The sequence below is a fragment of the Myotis lucifugus genome, unplaced genomic scaffold (genome assembly GCF_000147115.1).
Source record: "Myotis lucifugus unplaced genomic scaffold, Myoluc2.0 scaffold_190, whole genome shotgun sequence".
NCBI classification, from domain to species: Eukaryota; Metazoa; Chordata; class Mammalia; order Chiroptera; family Vespertilionidae; genus Myotis; species Myotis lucifugus.
Genome location: NW_005871238.1, coordinates 717,528 through 736,570, shown reverse-complemented (window position 1 = coordinate 736,570; position 19,043 = coordinate 717,528). Strand labels below are relative to the sequence as shown.

The 19,043-nt window shown below is 44.0% G+C and overlaps 1 protein-coding gene across 2 annotated transcripts; it reads right to left on the bottom strand.

Moving 5' to 3' along the window:
- Positions 1–404: 404 nt before the first annotated feature.
- On the bottom strand, positions 405–4,221 carry LOC102436074 (antigen-presenting glycoprotein CD1d-like). 2 transcript variants are annotated; one of them, XM_014462782.2, is made up of 6 exons: positions 4,139–4,221; positions 3,585–3,890; positions 3,027–3,305; positions 2,280–2,558; positions 1,157–1,256; positions 405–1,046 (listed from the first exon to the last, which is right to left on the bottom strand). In XM_014462782.2, the coding sequence occupies exons 1-6, from the start codon at positions 4,197–4,199 to the stop codon at positions 1,025–1,027; spliced, it is 1,047 nt and encodes a 348-aa protein (XP_014318268.1). In that variant the 5' UTR covers positions 4,200–4,221; the 3' UTR covers positions 405–1,024. The 2 variants fall into 2 exon arrangements, with proteins under 2 accessions (XP_014318268.1, XP_006096946.1); XM_006096884.3 differs by having other exon boundaries at positions 1,157–1,253.
- Between the last annotated feature and the right edge of the window lie 14,822 nt (positions 4,222–19,043).

Sequence of the window (19,043 nt, the reverse complement as noted above, 5' to 3'; positions counted from 1 at the left end):
CTCTTCCAGTCCGAATAAAATGACTGCCCATTGGTGAGAAATATCCCTCCCCAAAGTAGTTTTTTTCCTTATCATACACATACACTAGGATTTCTCCTCTTTTAATCAAGTTACATAAAAGCTTGAGATGCCTCTGTTTCTTTGACCTAACTTTCTTTTTATTTTATTTTTATTTTTTTTAAATATATTTTATTGATTTTTTACAGAGAGGAAGGGAGAGAGATAGGGAGTTAGAAACATCGATGAGAGAGAAACATCAATTAGCTGCCTAATGCACATCTCCTACTGGGGATGTGCCCGCAACCCAGGTACGTGCCCTTGACCGGAACCGAACCCGGGACCTTTCAGTCTGCAGGCCGACGCTCTATCCACTGAGCCAAACCTGTTTCGGCAACCTATCTTTATTTTTAAAGATGAAATATCCCCTCATAAATCCAAATTCACAATAGAAATTATGTCCTCAAACTGCCAATATGACATTCACAAGCTTTCCCAAAAGATACAAACTGAAAGCCACCCAAGTTGTTGTTAACTAGCAGAGGTGTATCTGGGGTTCCACACCCTGAATTGTGTAAAAGTTTGAGTCACTATTTTAATATCAAGTACGCTCACATGAAAATCCAGACTTCCTCATTTCTTGAAATATGTAAGTCACAGCCAACCCAGGGTCTGACTTCCTATTTGACAACAAGCAGCTGGACCTGCTTCCCCTGGACAGGACAAGTGCTTTCCAGGTCTCTGCAGACTCCAGCGTTTAAACAATGGCCACAGGTGCCCGAGCTTCAGCCCTTCTCTGCTTGTCCCTGGTAGGTATCTGAGTTTGCACCTCTGTTCTTAAGAACCACGTGAGCTTCTAAACAGGTAGGATGCTTAAATTCTCTTAAAGTAGACAAGGGGCGTGATGAGAGCTTTCTTGGGATTGTTCTCTGCTTCTTCAAGGCACCTCTCTTTCATCCTCAATTCCTGGGTTCCGAAGTCCTGGGAACTTGAGATCCTGAGTTCCAGACAGGTGTGGCGAGGACAGTCACAGGATGTCCTGATAAGACCTGTGAGAGAATAGCCAGGGAGACACCATTCAGAAAAGTGGAAGAGGGGATGGAAGGAAGAGGGAATGGGGACAAAGGCTGAGGAAAGGAGATGGAAAAAGAAGACTCACCTGCGCTTCTTAAGCCAGAAGGTTATGCCTCCGCCTACCAGCAGGAGGGATGCCAGTACTGCTGCGACGATCCAGCCCACCGGCACATGACTCCCCTCTGCTTCAGGAACACAGGAGTTTCTCAGCCCTGGGATTCCTCCTTAGCTCAAGCGACCTGGTGTCAGCCCATGTGAGGGTGCCAGGTGCTTATTTACTCTCCCATTTAAAGTTGCCACTTCTGGCCCAGCCAGTGTAGCTCAGTGGTTGAGCATCGACCTATGAACTAGGTCACGGTTCGATTCCCGGTCAAGGTACATGCCCGGGTTTGATCCCCAGTGTGGGGTGTGCGGGAGGCAGCCAATCAATGATTCTCTCCCATTATTGATGTTTCTATCTCTCTCTCCCTTCCTCTCTGAAATCAATATATATATATATATATATATATATATATATATATATATATATATATATATATATATATGTTTTTTAATAAAAACAATAAAAGTGGCCACTTCTATTCCCCTGAAGTTTGGAGGGCCCAGCTTTCTCAGGGCTGGGGCATCCGTAATGCTGTCCATTTCAGCTAAGCTAGCACAGCATATAGGGAAGGGCAGTAATTCCTCAGCGAGGCAGTCCTGAGTCTAAGCCCAGCTTTCCTCTTTTTAACAATGCGGCTGTGGGCAGTAACTTGACCTAGCTGAGCCTCAGGTTCTCATCTATAAAGTGAGAATAATATTTGCTTCAGAGGAGAGGTGACTGGATGGCAGGCTGTGTGCAGGGTGCTCAGCCCGCACACGAGAAGCAGCCAGAGAACCACAGCTACCTGTGTACCCTGCCTTCTCCTGCTCCCATCCCCTCTCCTGAGGAAAAAGTCTTCCTGGGATTCTTCATGTGCTGCCTACTTCTGAAACTGGGAGGATTTTAGTCTCACTTTTCTTGCATATGGAACGTCCTGCCTCAGTGCCTTTTGAGTTGAGATCTTTATTCCCCTCTGTCCTGTACCCGGATGCCCTCCTTTTTCCATCCTGGTCAGGGCCTCATCTCTGAAACCCCTCTGTCCTGCATCAGTCCACTCCCACCCTTTCCTGTCCCTCCCTCTGTGCTTCAGAACCACATTCCCTCCCCGAGGGGCCCTTGTTCTCACCCCAGTAGAGGACAATGTCCTGGCCTCCGAGGCTGCTGTGCCTCACTCGGCAGGTCAGGCCAGCTGCCTCCCCAGCCGCCACGTCCAGGGTCACTCGGAGATACCAGGTCCCGTCAGCATTGGGCAGGACGTCCCCTTGCTGAGCGCCCGGCTGCTCCTGCTGCCCCCGCATCCACCTCACCCACACAGGCTCTGGGTAGAATCCTGAGACGTGGCACACCAGCAGCAGACGGCCAGGGCCAGGAGGGGGGCCACTGGACAGCCAGGCCTCGGGCTTCACTGTATCCAACAAGGGAGTGGGGCCTCTGCATTAGAGGCTCCGGCCCCGTGGCTGACTCAGGCAGCCCACAGTCCCACCACAGGAAACGAAGACTCCCGTCACTTCATCCATTTGTGCTAGCATCTCCCTGACCCAGTCTCCTGTAAACGCCCCTGCCTACACTCCTAGAGCGCCTTGTGCTCAGCTGTAACATATCCAAGTTTCACACCCTGCTTTACTGCTTGTCTTCCCATCCTGCCCCTCAAGCAAAGATCCTGTTTGACCCCAGTGCTTATTTAACTGAACTCACAAACCCAAAGGTTGCTCAGTGAATACTATGGAATGAATAATGCCCTCAGGCCTTAGCCATCCCCTCCTGAGCCTTTCTCTTCCAAGGCACAAAGGAATGGAAACCCTAGAATGGGAAACCCAGATGGAGCCCCACAGAGGAAGGATGGGGGGTGGACGGGGGAGACAGGCAGGCTGACCTTGCTTCTCCAGATCCTGCTGTCCTGCTTCAAGGAGGCCCGTCACTACTTGGGGGCAAATGTCACTGATGAGCCACTCTACTGTGTCCCTGGTGTATTGGTCCTTGTTGAGCTCATTGCTGACCACCTCGGCCCAATGTGGGGCATTGGGGGCTGGCACCCAAAAAGTTCCCTGGAAACTCAATAAATCGCTTCCTTGAAATGCTGAGTGGAAGAAGCTTTTTAGGGGGCTTCCAGGGTGCACCTCACACCCAGCGGACACCTGGATCTCTAAGGGATCTGAGGAGAGGAACAGACAGAGATCAAACGGTTTAATGGTGGGAACAACCAAAGAAGACATGGATGTGAGGGCTATCCCACCCAAAGCTCCGGGAAATGAGAGGGGGTGACCCAGGGCAGGAGGAACCAGGGATATTTTGGGGAGTCAGTGGCTGGGACCTTCCTGGCAGGAGTGGAAATGAGAACATCCCAGCAGGTGAGGCCAGAGTCTCCCAGCTGGGCCTCTGCCTCCGCTGTCTCCCCGGGGTCAGCTGCCCAGGGACCCATCCCTCAGCTCACAGTCCAAGTGCAGCATTTTGGCGAATTCCCGGACCTCCCTGTTGAAGCTGCTCCGGTACACCCAGAACACTTGCTGCAGCTGCTCCCACTGATGGTCGCTTAACTTGGCCTGGGACCAGGGCCTCAGGAAGTGGATGTCCGAGCCATTGCTCCAAGAGTGGGTCTGCAGCGCCCCCAGCCAGGCGGAGCCGTCTGTGCGCGTCCAGCTGCTGTTGGCAAAGGATGAGATCTGGAGGCAGCGGAGGTGGGCGCTGCTTGGAGGCGCGGCCGGAAAGTGGCGATCGGAGGGGCCGGGAGAGCGCAGAGCTTAAGGAGAAGGAAGAAAACAAACAAAACTGATGGCCTTGGGCAGGAGGGGTGGTGTCGTCCAGCTCCCCGGCACCCCGCACCCCTGGAGCCCCAATTTCTTGGCCCAGGTAGCCCCTGAGCTCGCGGCTTAGTTTTCCGAGATGCAGGCGCCTCTGTCCGCCCCCTTCCTGCGTAGCCCCGGTTCCCAGCCCAGCTCCCTCTTGCTGTCTCCCAGACCCATGCCCAGGCATCCTTGCTCCCCTCACCGTCAGGACTTGCCCACATCTGGGGGAGACCCCAGAGCAGCAGAACCGGCCAGCACTCCATGTTGCAGGGCTCCCAGCTCTGGCTCAGACCTCGGGCCCCTCCCCTGCCCCCACCTCCGCCCCGACACCCTGCCGCCTGGCGCTGAGCCCTGGGGCGGAGCACTTTGACCGGGTGGGTGGCGGGCTGTTTCCACGCCCCGACAGGACAGGACAAGACTCCCACCCTGGCTGGGGTCTGCTTCCAGCCCAGTCTAGGCGCCCCTTCTTCACCTGCCAGACGTTCTGCTCACCATTAGCTGCTTGAGCTGCAAAGAGCTGTCCTTGGGGCTCATGGAGTCCTGAAAATGTTATGGAGTGCAAGCGACAGAATGACCAAAACTCCAGACTGACTACAGTTTAGAGAGCCTTCATTGACTGGTCAGTGTCCGCTCCTCCACTCGGGAAGCCCAAGACAGAAGCGGCCCCGACCATCTGCAGAGTCCGATATTTAAAGGGGACAACTACATCCGTGTTCAGGTTCCCATAGCAAGCAGAGCCAAGTTACCAAAGCTAATTGTGTAGTTTTAGCCAAGCTATTCATCCTCCTCCTGTTATTCATTTCTGGGTAACTTAAAGGTAAAGACTATTCTTAATTTTGATCTGTTTGTTCTTTTTTATTATTATTGTTTTATTGCTTAAAGTTTTACAAAGAGTATTACATATGTCTCCTTTTTTCCCCACCCTTGACAATCCCCTGGTCTCCCCTACCCCCCAGTGTCTTATGTCCATCGGTTATGCCCATATGCATGCATACAACCCCTTCGGTTGATCTCTTACCCACCCGCACCACCCCACCCCAACCCTCCCCGGCCTTCCCGCTGTAGTTTGACAGTCTGTTCGATGCTGCTTTGCCTCTGTATCTATTTTTGTTCATAAGTTCATATGGTCTTTATTATCCATGAAAGAGTGAGATCATGTGGTATTTTTCCTTCATTGACTGGCTTATTTCACTTAGCATAATGCTCTCCAGTTACATCCATGCTGTTGCAAATGGTAAGAGTTCCTTCTTTTTTACAGCAGCATAGTATTCCATCGTGTAGATGTACCAAAGTTTTCTAATCCATTCATCTACTGATGGGCACTTAGGCTGTTTCCAGATCTTAGCTATGGTGAATTGTGCTGCTATGAACATAGGGGTGCATATATCCTTTCTGATTGGTGTTTCTGGTTTCTTGGGATATATTCCTAGAAGTGGGATCACAGGGTCAAATGGGAGTTCCATTCTTAGTTTTTTGAGGAAACTCCATACTGTCTTCCACAGTGGCTGCACCAGTCTGCATTCCCACCAGGAATGCACGAGTGTTCCTTTTTCTCCACATCCTCTCCAGCACTTGTCCTTTGTGGATTTGTTGATGATAGCCATTCTGACAGGTGTGAGATGGTACCTCATTGTTGTTTTGATTTGCATCTTTCTGATGATTAGTGACTTTGAGCATGTTTTCATATGTCTCTTGGCTTTCTGAATGTCCTCTTTTGAAAAGTGTCTATTTATGTCCTTTGCCCATTTTTTGATTGGATTGTTTATCTTCCTTTTGTTAAGTTGTATGAGTTCCCTATAAATTTTGGAGATTAGGCCCTTATCAGAGATAACATTGGCAAATATGTTCTCCCATGCAATGGGCTTTCTTGTTGTTTTGTTGATGGTTTCTTTTTCTGTGCAGAAGTTTTTGATGATTTCTTTTGCCGTGCAGAAGCTTTTTATTTTGATGTAGTCCCATTTGTTTATTTTCTCTTTAGTTTCCAATGCCCTAGGAGCTGTATTGGTTACGAAATTGCTTCGGCATATGTCTGAGATTTTGTTGCCTTTGGATTCTTCTAGTATTTTTATGGTTTCCCATCGTACATTTAAGTCCTTTATCCATTTTGAGTTTATTTTTGTGTACGGTGTAAGTTGGTGGTCTAGTTTCATTTTCTTGTATGTATCCGTCCAATTTTCCCAGCACCATTTACTGAAGAGACTATCTTGACTCCATTGTATGTTCTTGCCTCCTTTGTCAAATATTAATTGAGCATATTGGTTTGGGCTGATTTCTGGGTTCTCTATTCTATTCCATTGATCTATATGTCTTTTCTTGTGCCAGTACCAGGCAGTTTTGAGAACAGTGGCCTTGTAATAAAGCTTGATATCTGGTATTGAGATCCCACCTACTTTGTTCTTTCTCAGGATCACTGCAGCTATTCGGGGTCTTTTTTTATTCCAGATGAATTTTTGGAAAGTTCGTTCTAGGCCTGTGAAATATGCCATTGGTATTTTAATGGGAAGTGCGTTGAATGTATAGATTGCTTTGAGTAGTATGGACATTTTAATGATGGTGATTCTACCAATCCAAGAACATGGTATGTTCTTCCATCTGTTTATGTCTTCCTCTATCTCTTTTTTCAACGTCCTATAGTTTTCTGAGTAGAGGTCTTTTACCTCCTTAGTTAAGTTTATTCCTACGTAGCTTAATATTTTTGGTGCGATGGTAAATGGGATTGTTTTTTTAGTCTCTCTTTCTAAAAGTTCAATATTGGTGTATAGAAATGCCATAGAATTCGTGGCGTTAATTTTGTATCCTGCTACATTGCCGAATTCATTTATTACGTCTAATAGTTTTTTGATGGAGTCTTTAGGGTTTTTTTACGTATAATATCATGTCATCTGCAAATAAGGACAGTTTTACTTCTTCTTTTCCAATTTGGATGCCTTTTATTTCTTCTTCTTGTCTAATTGCAATGGCTAATACTTCCCATACTATGTTGAACAGGAGTGGTGAGAGTGGGCATCCCTGTCTTGTTCCTGTTCTTAGGGGAAATGGTGTTAGTTTTTGTCCATTGAGTATGATGTTGGCTGTGGGTTTGTCATATATGGCTTTTATTATGTTGAGGTATGATCCTTCTATTCCCACCTTGCTGAGAGTTTTTATCAAAAATGGGTGTTGAATTTTGTCAAACGCTTTTTCTGCATCAATTGATATGACTATGTGGTTTGTTTCTTTCAACTTGTTTATGTGATATATCACGTTTATTGATTTGCGGATATTGTACCATCCTTGCATCCCTGGGATAAATCCTACTTGGTCATGGTGTATGATCTTTCTGATGTACTGCTGGATCCTATTTGCTAAGATTTTGTTGAGGATTTTGGCATCAATGTTCATGAGGGATATTGGCCTGTAATTCTCTTTCATTGTGTTGTCTTTACCTGGTTTTGGTATTAGGGTGATGCTGGCTTCATAGCATGAGCTTGGAAGTGTTCCTTCCTCTTGAAATTTTTGTAGTAGTCTGAGGAGGATAGGTTTTAGTTCTTCCTTGAATGTTTGGTAAAACTCCCCTGTGAAGCTTTCTGGTCCTGGGCTTTTGTTTGCTGGAAGCTTTTTGATGACTGCTTCCATTTCTTCCATAGTTATTGGCCTGTTGAGATTTTTAGATTCTTCCTGATTGAGTTTTGGAATGTTGTATTTTTCTAGGAATATGTCCATTTCCTCCAGGTTGTCTAGTTTGTTGGAGTAGAGTTGTCCATAGTATTTGTTAACAATCCTTTGTATTTCTGTGGGGTCTGTTGTTATTTCGCCTCTATCGTTTCTGATTTTGTTTATTTGGGTCCTCTCTCTTTGCTTCTTGGTGAGCCTGGCTAGAGGTTTGTCAATCTTGTTTATCCTTTCAAAGAACCAGCTCTTGGTTTCATTGATTTTCTGTATTGTTTTTTTGGTCTCTCTGTCATTTATTTCTGCTCTAATCTTTATTATCTCCTTCCTTCTGCTCACTCTGGGGTTTTCTTGCTGCTCTCTTTCTAATTCTTTGAGATTTAGAGATAGATGATTTACTACCATTTTTTCTTGTTTTTTGAGATAGGCCTGTAGACCTATAAACTTCCCTCTCAGGACTGCTTTCATTGTGTCCCATAGGTTTAGGATTGTTGTGTTTTCATTGTCATTAGTTTCCAGGATGTTTTTAATTTCTTCTTTGATCTCATTGGTAACCCAATCAATATTTAATAACATGCTATTCAGCTTCCAAGTGTTTGAGTATTTTGGGTTGTTTTTATTTTAGTTTATTTCTAATATTATGCCATCGTGGTCTGAGAAGATGCTTGGTATGATTTCAATCTTCTTGAATTTGGGGAGACTTTGTTTGTGACCCAATATGTGGTCTATTTTTGAATATGTCCCATGAGCCCTTGAGAAGAACGTATATTCTGTGGCTTTGGGGGTGCAATGTTCTGAAGATGTCAATTAAGTCCATCTGATCTAGTGAGTCATTTAGGATTGCTGTTTCTTTGCTGATAGTTTGTCTAGAGGATTTATCCAGTGATGTCAATGGTGTATTAAAGTCCCCTACTATGGTTGTATTGTTGTTGATCTCTTCTTTGATATCTTCCAGGAGTGTTTTTTTATGTATTTGGGTGCTCCTGCATTGGGTGCATATATGTTTATCAGGGTTATATCTTCTTGTTGTGTTGATCCCTTTAATATTATGAAGTGGCCTTCCTTATCTCTTGTTATGGCCTTCACTTTGAGGTCTATTTTGTCCGATATAAGTATTGCTACCCCAGCTTTTTTTTCATTTCCATTTGCCTGAAAAATATTTTTCCATCCCTTCACTTTCAGTCTGTGTGAATCCCTTCTTCCTAGGTGGGTCTCTTGTAGACAGCTAATGAATGGGTCATGTTTTTTTATCCATTCAGCCACTTGATGTCTTTTGGTTGGAGCATTTAGTCCATTTACATTTAAAGTTATTATTGAAAGGTACTTGTTTGTAGCCATTTCTATTTCTTGTGGCTGTTTTCTTTCTGAGCTTTTTATTTCTTCTTTTTACACCAGTCCCTTTAGCATTTCTTGCATTGCTGGCTTGGTGGTGATAAACTCCCTTAGCCTTTTTTTTTTTTTTGTCTGTGAAGCTTCTTATTTCCCCTTCAATTTTGAATGATAGCCTTGCTGGATAAAGTATTCCTGGATTCAGTCCTTTGCTTTGCATCACTTTGTAAATTTCTGACCATTTTTTTCTGGCCTGATGTGTTTCTATTGAGAAATCATTTGATAATCTAATGGGAGATCCCTTGAATGTAACTTTTCGTCTCTCTCTTGCAGCCTGTAAGATTCTCTCTTTGTCCTGAACATTTGCCATGGTAATTATGATGTGTCTTGGTGTGGGTCTTTTGGATTCACCTTGTTTTGGACTCTCTGTGTTTGTGTGATTTTTTTCTTCCCCGCCTCTGGGAAGTTTTCTGATATTATTTCTTCAAATAGTTTTTCTAAGTCTTGTTCCTCTTTCTGTTGTTCTGGCACCTCTATTATTCATATGTTGTTTCATTTCATGTTGTCCCATAGCTCTCTTAGGCTCTCCTCCTGTCTTTTAAGTTTTTTCTCCAATTGCAGTTCAGTTTGGGTGTGTTTTGTTTTCCTCTCTTCTAATTCGCTAATTCGGTCCTCCACTTCTCCTAGTCTACTGTTGAAACTTTCAATGGTGTTTTTTATTGCAGCTATATCACTCTTCATTTCTTCTTGGTTCTTACATAATTTATTGATTTTTTTCATCTGTTTCTTCTTGCTTCTTTCATAAGTTGTTGATTTTTTCTTCCATCCGGTTTATGCACTCTGGGACCCTTAATCTGAATTCTTTTTCTGTCATGTTGCATTCCTCTGTATCACTTAGCTGCTTTTCTGGAGAGTCCTTCTTTTCCTTTCTTTGGGGGTTTCTTTGTCTACCCATGTTTGATCTTACCGCCATATCTAGGTATTGAGTCGTTCACTGGCTGCTCCTTGGGTGGCAGTGGCTCCTCGGGCTTTGGTTGCTCCTTGGGCGGTTATGGTAGCAGCTCCTTCTCAGTTGGTAGCAGCTCCTGTGGTGGGTGATGTTCACAGTTGTGGTGGCTTCTCTGGCTGGTGGGGGGAGGCTTCACACACAGCTGCTCTTCCTCAGACAGAGGGTGTGCTGATCATGAGGCTGCTGTTTCTTGGATCCAGAGTACTTTTGTTTGTTCTTTCTGATTTATGTGAATCACACACATATATAACCATTTGAAATTAACTGACTCATTTTTGCTTGTTTATTTTCTAGTATTTTCCCCTTGTACTACTCAATACTATTTCCTCGGTGACAAGAACATTGGTAGCTATACAATAAATAAGTTTTAAGCAAAAAAAATTGCCAACCATATTTCCTATATCTGCAATTATTCTAAGCACTTTACAGCCACTGATTTAATCCTAGTGGAGATCTTACAAGGCATCTTATTGGTTTTCTTCACTGCTGTCTTCACACCTAGAATAATCATTGGGACTGTTTAAGCATGCAAATTTCTTTCAAAAAAATTATGTTAAGTAGTATTAAACCATATGTTTTTGCTGTAAAAAATATATACAGAAATTTAAGATAACTTTCATCAGCTTGTAATAGTGACTCTAGGCTATAATTCAATTGTCTTCTTCCCAAATATCATGTTCTTTGCTCTGTACTACACATCTCTCCTCATATTATCCCAGAGAACACCTGAATATGCTGCTGGGGGACCCTAAAGTGGAAAAAAGTAGGTTAGGGTAAGGCAGAGCTGGGAGTTTCAGCCCTGAAGACACTGAGGAAGCCTCTTCTCCAGAGAGTCAAACCTAAGACGTATACAGGGCTGGACAAAAGTAGGAGAATAATAATAATAATAATAATAATAATAATAATAATAAATACAATAATTAAATAATAATACAAGAATTAACTGTGTTGGGGGGGAATCACAACTGTAAACCTACTTTTGCCCATGCCTATATATAATATGAATGTGAGTGTGTAGTGTGTGCGTGAGAGAGAGTATTATGTAATACTCCCATCCAGATATTTCCAGTACCCACCCAGCACCATACATAGTTATAAAAGTTTTTGCACAGCAAAGGAAACCATTGACAAAATGAAAAGACAGCCTAAAGAACAGAGAAGATATTTGCCAATGGCACGTCCAATAAGGGGTTAATATCCAAAATGTATAATGAACTCATGCAACACAACACCGAAAAAACAAATGATCCAATTTAAAAATGGGCAGAGGTCCTAAATAGACACTTCTCCAAAGAAGACACTCAGATGGCCAATAGACATATGAAAAGATGTTCAACTTCATTAATCATCAAAGAAATGCAAATTAAAACCACAATGAGCTATCACAGCACACCTGTCAGAATGGCTGTCATCAATAAATCAACAAGCAACAAATGTTGCTGCGGACGTGGAGAAAAGGGCGCCCTCATAAACTGTTGGCAGGAATGCAGATTGGTGCAGCCACCACGGAAAACAGTATGGAGGGCCCTATAATTTTGTAAATGGAACTACCTTATGGCCCAGCGATTCCACTTCTGGGTATATAACTGAAGAAACACAAAACACCACTTTGAAAGAATATGTGCACCCTTATGTTCATTGCAGCATTATTTGCAATAGCCAAGATATGCAGGCAACCCATGTGCTCATCCACCTTGAGTGGATAAAAAAAGCTGTGGTACATATATATACAATGGAATATGACTCAGCCACAAAAAACCTGCTTGCAACAAAGTGCTACATCCATAATGGAGTGAGGTCACCAAGGAGCAGCTCCTGGGTATTTTAATCTTGGTTACACCTGGGTGCTGGGGGGCTAGCTTTATATTGCTCACGCAGGGACAGGAGACTTTGCCAGGATCATGGAAGGTAGGTCATAAGGTAGTTCCACTTAAAAATATTTGAGGACCCTCCATACTGTTTACCATAGGGGCTGCACCAATCTGCATTCCCACCAACAGTTTATGAGGCTTCCCTTTCTCCACCTTTAAGCCATTTCACAATGGACATTCCACTTGCTTAGACCACATTCCACATTACCTCTCCCCTCTGGACTTTCCCAGAATCCAGACCAGCCCAGAGATTTCACCACCCAGAAAAAGCCCACGTAGAGTCCTTTAAAAATCTCTGACTCCCCATCTTTGGGTACTGGCACCATTTTGGGCCTCCAGATGACCTAATCTGTAATAATAAAAGTGCAATATGCTAATTAGACCGGGCATCCTTCCCCATGACCTTCCAGACGAAGCCAGAGCTGCGAGGGAAGCCTGGGTCCTGGGTGCCAGAGGGAAGCCGGTGTCAGTAGCTGGGGGAAGGAAGGCCTACTCTTGCACGAATTTCCTGCATTAGGCCTCTAGAAAATTTATAATCCCTTACCACTTTGGCCTTGTGCATTCCTTCTTTGGCGATCCTAAAAAAACCAGTGCATATCACACATCTGGGCTTTTAATTTATCCAGGGTAATTTTTCTTTTTCTTTTTATTCAAGGCCCTACCAAGTTTTGCCATCAATTCCTAGGGTCAGTGTACTGGCTTTTTTTCCTCTCCTTTACACCTTGACTTTACAGCTGTTAGAGCATCCAGCTTTATGCAGGGACTCTCTTTTGTAGAGTTTCACCTCCCATGATCCTGGCAAAGTCTCCTGTCCCTGCGTGAGCAATATAAAGCTATCCCCCCAACACCCAGGTGTAACCAAGATTAAAATACCCAGGAGCTGCCCCTTGGTGACTTCACTCTAGTATGGATGTAGCACTTCTCGTCGTTGCAAGAGGGTTTAGCTTGACTGTGTGTTTGAGCTTAACTGTGTTATTTAGGTTACACTTCATTCAGCATTTACAAGTCTTCGGAGTATGTGTTGAGATGTGAGCAGTCTCCTGTACCTTGTTCTCAGAAATTGTCCCCTAGACTGTAATGTGTTGTTCTGAGCACCTTGATTGAAGAGAAGCAGTTACAATTCTAATCTGTCCAGGAGAGGTCATTCCAAATGGGGAGGGCTCTGACACCATCAAAACAGAAGAACAATTGAAGCTTGTGATTTAGACATATAAGGGAGACATTAACCGCCAATGAAATAAAATCAAAAGTTGGAGGAAAACACACCTTGACTGCTTTCTCCCAAACCCCAATTGATTTCAAGGAGAGAAAAGGAGCACCTACCCTCTTGTCATGGTCGCTTTTTTCCTCCAGGGCCCACAATTCACAAAGTCTATGAAAAGTCACCATTATGAAACAGACACATCGCTACACCTGCCAGGTTTTTCTAACCATGTGTGGCCATATCTCTTGAATCTTTCATTCTTCTTGCTTCCTTACTCCCATCCCATTTTCATTTTCTCTCTCTCTCTGCCTCTTTCATCATGGAAGTAGTCAGAGGAGCCCACGATGTCCATTTTCCCTGAAAGAATTCAGAGCCAGGATCCTTGAGAGGATATATTAGGCAGTTAGACAGACATGAGCAGAGCAAAGACAATGGGCCAATTGGAGAAGAAATACACAGAACTCTGAAACATACTTCTCCCCTCTCCAACTGCTCTGAAGCCGGAAATAAAAAAAACCTATGCAGACTCCCTCTCCCTTCCTCTCAGAGAGCAAACAGGCTTAGAACAGCTAATAGATAGAATTAGAAAGCCCCAGATGTTACTCCAGTCCAGATCTCTGGACTACTATCACAATCCCTTGGGTAATAAAGATTTTTAGAAAAAAAGACTCGAGCTGCTAAACACCGTACTCCCTAGCTTTGAGTCTTCTATTGAGTCCCCAAGACTGGAAATCAGCTTGAAGATCAAAGGGGGGGGGAGAATAATGGGGAAAATGAGACATTTTGGGGGGGCTAGCAATCTGAATCTGTGCCATTAACCTAATGCACATTGTTATTAGCCTATAGTCTAGCCACTGCCCGTTTAATTGTCTGGTCCTGCAAGGCCTGTTTACTCCCATTTCAGAGAGGCCATAAACCATCATTAGGCAGAGTTTTCAGTGCTGGCACCAGGCCAGGCCTTTAGTTGTGGTCTCAAGGACCCACCACATGGGGTCTTTAAGAACTTGCAAAGGGGACCAGAAAACCCTTATTTGTGAGACAAAGGGCTCGAAAAATATAAAAAGGGAAAGCTTCCTCCATGGTTTTGCTCAGGATTTGGAGAGAAACAGTCTCCCCTGGGTCCTGTGCCAGTACATGTGAAATGTCTGGACATAAATGGGTTTTCCCTGGGCCTCCAGTACTCCTGCATATTTTTTGGTTGCCTGGTAAATTCTGTAGCAATCACCCTCTTCTCTTTTTCTGGCTGTTCTATGTCTACTTCTACCTATAGCTAAGTCATCCCATTCCTCCTACTCTCTTTCTTTTTCTTTCTATATATATATTTTTTTGGACTGGCAAGGCAAATTTATTCCTGTGCAGAAGGGTGCTGTTGCCAGCTGGAAATCATGGGCAAAGCACCCCATTCCTCCTACTTTCTTCTCCCCTCCTTTTTCTTACTCCACTGCCTCATCTTCCCCTTTTGCCCCAGCTCCTGATGAGGGTATTCACCCACATCCCACATGTCAATGTGCCCGGAGCACGCCAGGGTCTGGAAGCTCTGTTGAGGGACATAAAAGCTGGGTTTCTACCGTGACTACTCTGGCAGAGCTCTGGCCCTGACCCCTTTGGTCAGATTCTATTTCACCCACAGAGCAGGCTTCAGGGAAGATGATAGGTCAACCAAGGGTCAAACCAATGAATGACGGTTGAGCTTAGGGAAGTGAACTTGCGGCTTCTTCATTGATCCTTTTAACTGCTATTTCTTGAACAGTTTCTAAGGGCCAGCACTACAGGAAGTACTTTTCATTTTTCTGTTTGGGTTCTCACAACAGCCTGATAAATTAGGTACGATGATTAACCACATTTTACAGAGGGAAAAACCAAGACTTAGAAATGCAAATTAATTTGCCCAAGGTTATCGAGTTAGAGAATTGGGATTTGAGCCCAGAGCCAGCTTCTACACTTCTCTAGAATTCAGTCTCCAGCAGAGGAGGGGGAGGGAGAGAGGAAGAGTCTTGGCTCCTCTGTCCCATCAGGTGTTGTGCTTGAGCAGGACTGGCCCTGGAGCACTGAGTGAGGACGGATATCCCTGCACACAATAATGCACTTTTCAGTCAGAGTTTTCTTTTTCATAGTGACACTAAGAAAAATCGAGCAGGAGGTCCTCCAATTAAAACTTGCCCCACCAGTCAGTGTTTCTGCATACCTGTTCCCCCTCTACCCCTAAAACCCATTCCTGAACCCTGGATCATGAAGTTGGGGCTTCCCGTTCTCAGCGGTACCATTCTTAAAAAAATGGCCAATTTTTCTCCACTGGGGAAAAAACAGGCAGGAAGATCTAATTAGCTCCCCTTTCACTTTTAAAAGTAGAGACACAGGCCTGGCCAGTTTTGCTCAGTGATTAGAGTGTCGGCCTGAGGACTAAAGGGTCGCAGGTCCCACTCCTGGTGAAACATACCTCTGTTGCAGGTTCAATCCTGGGGCATGTGCAGGAGGCAACCAGTAGATGTATCTCTCTCACATCCATGTTTCTCTCTCTCCCCGCCTCTCCCCGCCCCCACTCCCTCCCTTTCACTCTCTCTCTCTCTCTCTCTCTCTCTCTCTCTCTCTCTCTGTCTCTCTCTAAAGATCAATGGGAAAAAGTATCCTCAGGTGAAGATTAAAAAAAAAAAGTAAACACACAGAGGACTAAGGGAGTCTAAAAAAGAAGATAACACTCATCTTCCCCACTTTATGGGCAAGTCATTGAACTTCTGAGTCTCCTTATTGATGAAATGAGAATCTTACATGAGGCTTAGGATTAGATCATGTGTGTAAATCATCTGGCATCTAGTTGATATCTGGTATCTTTTGGTTGACTCTTAATCCAATTTCTCTTAGTAACACACCCCTCTTCCAACCTGCCCATTCCCGTCTCCAGGCTAATTCAAACTCATCCATTAATTCTGATGCCCTTTACTCCGGAAACACCTCTCGCCTTCACCCCTTACCACACCATCTGAGCTAAGTGACGGTTCCGTTTTTCCTGTAGAACCTTGTGCATGCCTTCGTTCTAGCTCTCACCACAATGCGGTCTACCTGGTGGTCTCCCCAAATGGTGTGAGTTCCTGGAAAAAAAAGGGACCGTTGATTTCATCTCTGTATTCCCAGTGCCAAGCACAGGGTAGGATACCTCACAGGGAAATGTTTTTGAATTAAAGTCCTATTTTTAAAATATGTCAACTGTTAACAAACTGTTTCTGTTTTTTAATATTTTATTTCTTCAGAGCATTTTGGGTTCATAGCAAAACTGAGAGGAAGGTGCAGAGATGTCCTATATAATCCCTGCTGCCTCCCCCATTCTCCGCATTCCCACCACAGTAGTCCATTTCTCACCATCAACACCTACAGTGACACATCATCATTACCCGCAGTTTACCTTAGGGCTCACTCTTGGTGTTGGGCATTCCATGCATTTGGACAAATGTATATTGACATGTATCTATCACATTATCATAACAGGGTGTTTTCACGGCCCTAAAAATCCTCTGTGCTCCATCTGTTCATTCCTCCACACACCCCAGCCCCTGGCAACCACTGATCTCCTACTATCTCCATGATTTTGTCTTTTCCAGAACATCACATATTTGGGTCTAACAGTATGTAGCCTTTTGGTACCAATTCAATGCATACTTAACCCTTTGCGGTCCAATTTTATTTTTGGAATTCAAACAGTCTGGTCCGAATTGGAAGTCCTTCCTCTCTTGGTTGCAGTAGTTCCCTGGCGGAAATTGCCAATTAGCTCAATCACCAACTCAGCTCGACGTTGGACCTGCTATTTGGGTCCAACAGGATGTAGCCTCGATGTTGGAGCACCATACTTAGTGAGCACTGAGCAGATGTGAAGTTCTGTTTCCCACTGAGCAGGCTCTGAGGTTAAGTACTTCCACTTCCCACCCCTGAATGCTGGCTCCCCTCCATCTCACCCCAGATTTCTCATGCTAGCTCCTTCACAGTCCCTCACCACTTCTTTAAACTCTCCACCACACAGCCCTCACTATACCTAGAAAAGCCTCTTCTTTCACAGGCAGGCCTTGCTTAATCTTGACTCTGAACTTTTTCACTGGACGCATCTCTCCCCATTAGAAATGGAGCTCCTTAAAGGCAGAGGGGTTTTGTGTGTGTGTTTTTCCTTCTGTTTTGTTCATGGCTACATCTCCCAGCACTGACAACTGTGTCTGGCATTACTAATGAAATAACAGTTGAATGCAATTACTACTTGGTATTTAAAAACAAGTGTACTTATTTAGCAAAAAGAATATTTCCAGAAAGTTTAGAAAAAAGATTTAATGAATAGCAAATGTTAGTTTCACATTGACTCATACTGCTATTTTAAGATGTTTCAACTTGCCTTTCAGATCGACCTTGAATTGCCAAGTTTCATTTTCTCTTTAGGTTATGCTGCCTAATAGTCTACCAAGTTGCTAATGATCTGGTAACAAACACACACATTCAGAGAAATAAAATTCATATATAGGATGTGCAAGAGGCAGTCAATCAATGTTTCTGCTCCTTCTCCCTCTCCTTTATTTCTAAAAATCCATTTAAAATGTCTTTTAAAAAATCTTGTTTAAAAATTTCATATAAAAGAACCTAGTAGTTCATTCATTATAGGAAAAGTGGAGAATTATCACCTAATATTATTGTTTGGTAACGGCCTGATTTTTTAAGCTTTCTGATGTCAGGTTAAACCTATGAGAAGTTAAAATGATCATAATAAAAGTAAACACTCCTAGCCAAAGCACAGACCCACCAAAATGCCTATATGGGTAAAATAGGCATACAAATTAACTTTTTAAAATGGTCACAAAGCTATATATGAATATAAAAACCCACATTTGTATCATATACACAAACTGTAAAAATAGAGACCCATATTCCATATGTCCCTTCCAGATCCACACCCTTTGTGACATCTAACTGTTCACTTGTATTTTTGTGGGTTTCTTTACATTTGTGGTTAAAACTATTGAAAGGGAAATCTCTACAATGTTAACATGTGTTCTATATAAGAGTGGGTTTCCTATGGATTTTGCTCACCCAAGAACCAAATGAAACAAGCCTAGCTATTGGCGGATACACTTTAAGCATCTTTAGGAGATCAGTATGGAAAGGCCTCCCAGTGGAAAGAGAAAGAGAAGGTCCAAAAATGTTGAAGATGGAATAGAGATTCAATATACAGAGAGGGTTGGGGAGGATTTTCTGGATAGGTGTGCCTGCACCAAGTGGTGGATGAAGTCATAGATCACAGAACACCATATCCCTTCCTCTATAAGCACCAGCCATTTCACCAGACCCCCACCCCCCAAAACCTTGGGGTGTTTGAATAAAGGCAGCAAAGACACCTAAGGACTGAGATGGTTGCCTACTGCCCTAGCTGGTTTGGTTCAGCTGATAGAGCATCGGCCTGTGGACTGAAGGGTCTGAGTTCGATTCCAGTCAAGGGCATATGCCTGGGTTGCTGGCTCGATCCCCAGACTGGGGAGTGCAGGAGGCAGCCCATCCATGATTCCCTCTCATCATTGATGTTTCTCTCTCTCCCTCTCCCTTCCTTTCTGAAATCAATAAAAATGTATTTTAAAAGGAAAAAAAAAACCCGATGGTTTCCCACTCTGTCACAAAGGTGGCTGCCTTGCCTTGGTGTCTCCCCATGTGGTAAAGGTGCTGTGGTTTGAGTACATCACCACTGGGTCTGAATGATCAGAGTCACAGCACAGTAAGGAAGGGAGGACAGGGGACAACAGTGTAAGGTGTCCTCACTCAGCAGGTACCTCCCTCATATCCATCTTCACATCTTGCATCCCAACAGCCCTTCCCTATTAATGAACAATTCAGGGATGTACCAAAAATGCCAATAATTTGTTTCTAAGTCTTTAAAATGGGAAGGGGACCAGTCATGACCACTTTCCTAAGAAGCAATTTTACACATTCCAAAAATGCTCGAAAGTGGACCTCCTCCTAGGGGTCCTATGACCTCGCCTTCACCTTCCCTCATTCCTGTTCTCTTGGAACTCCGCTAATAGACTAA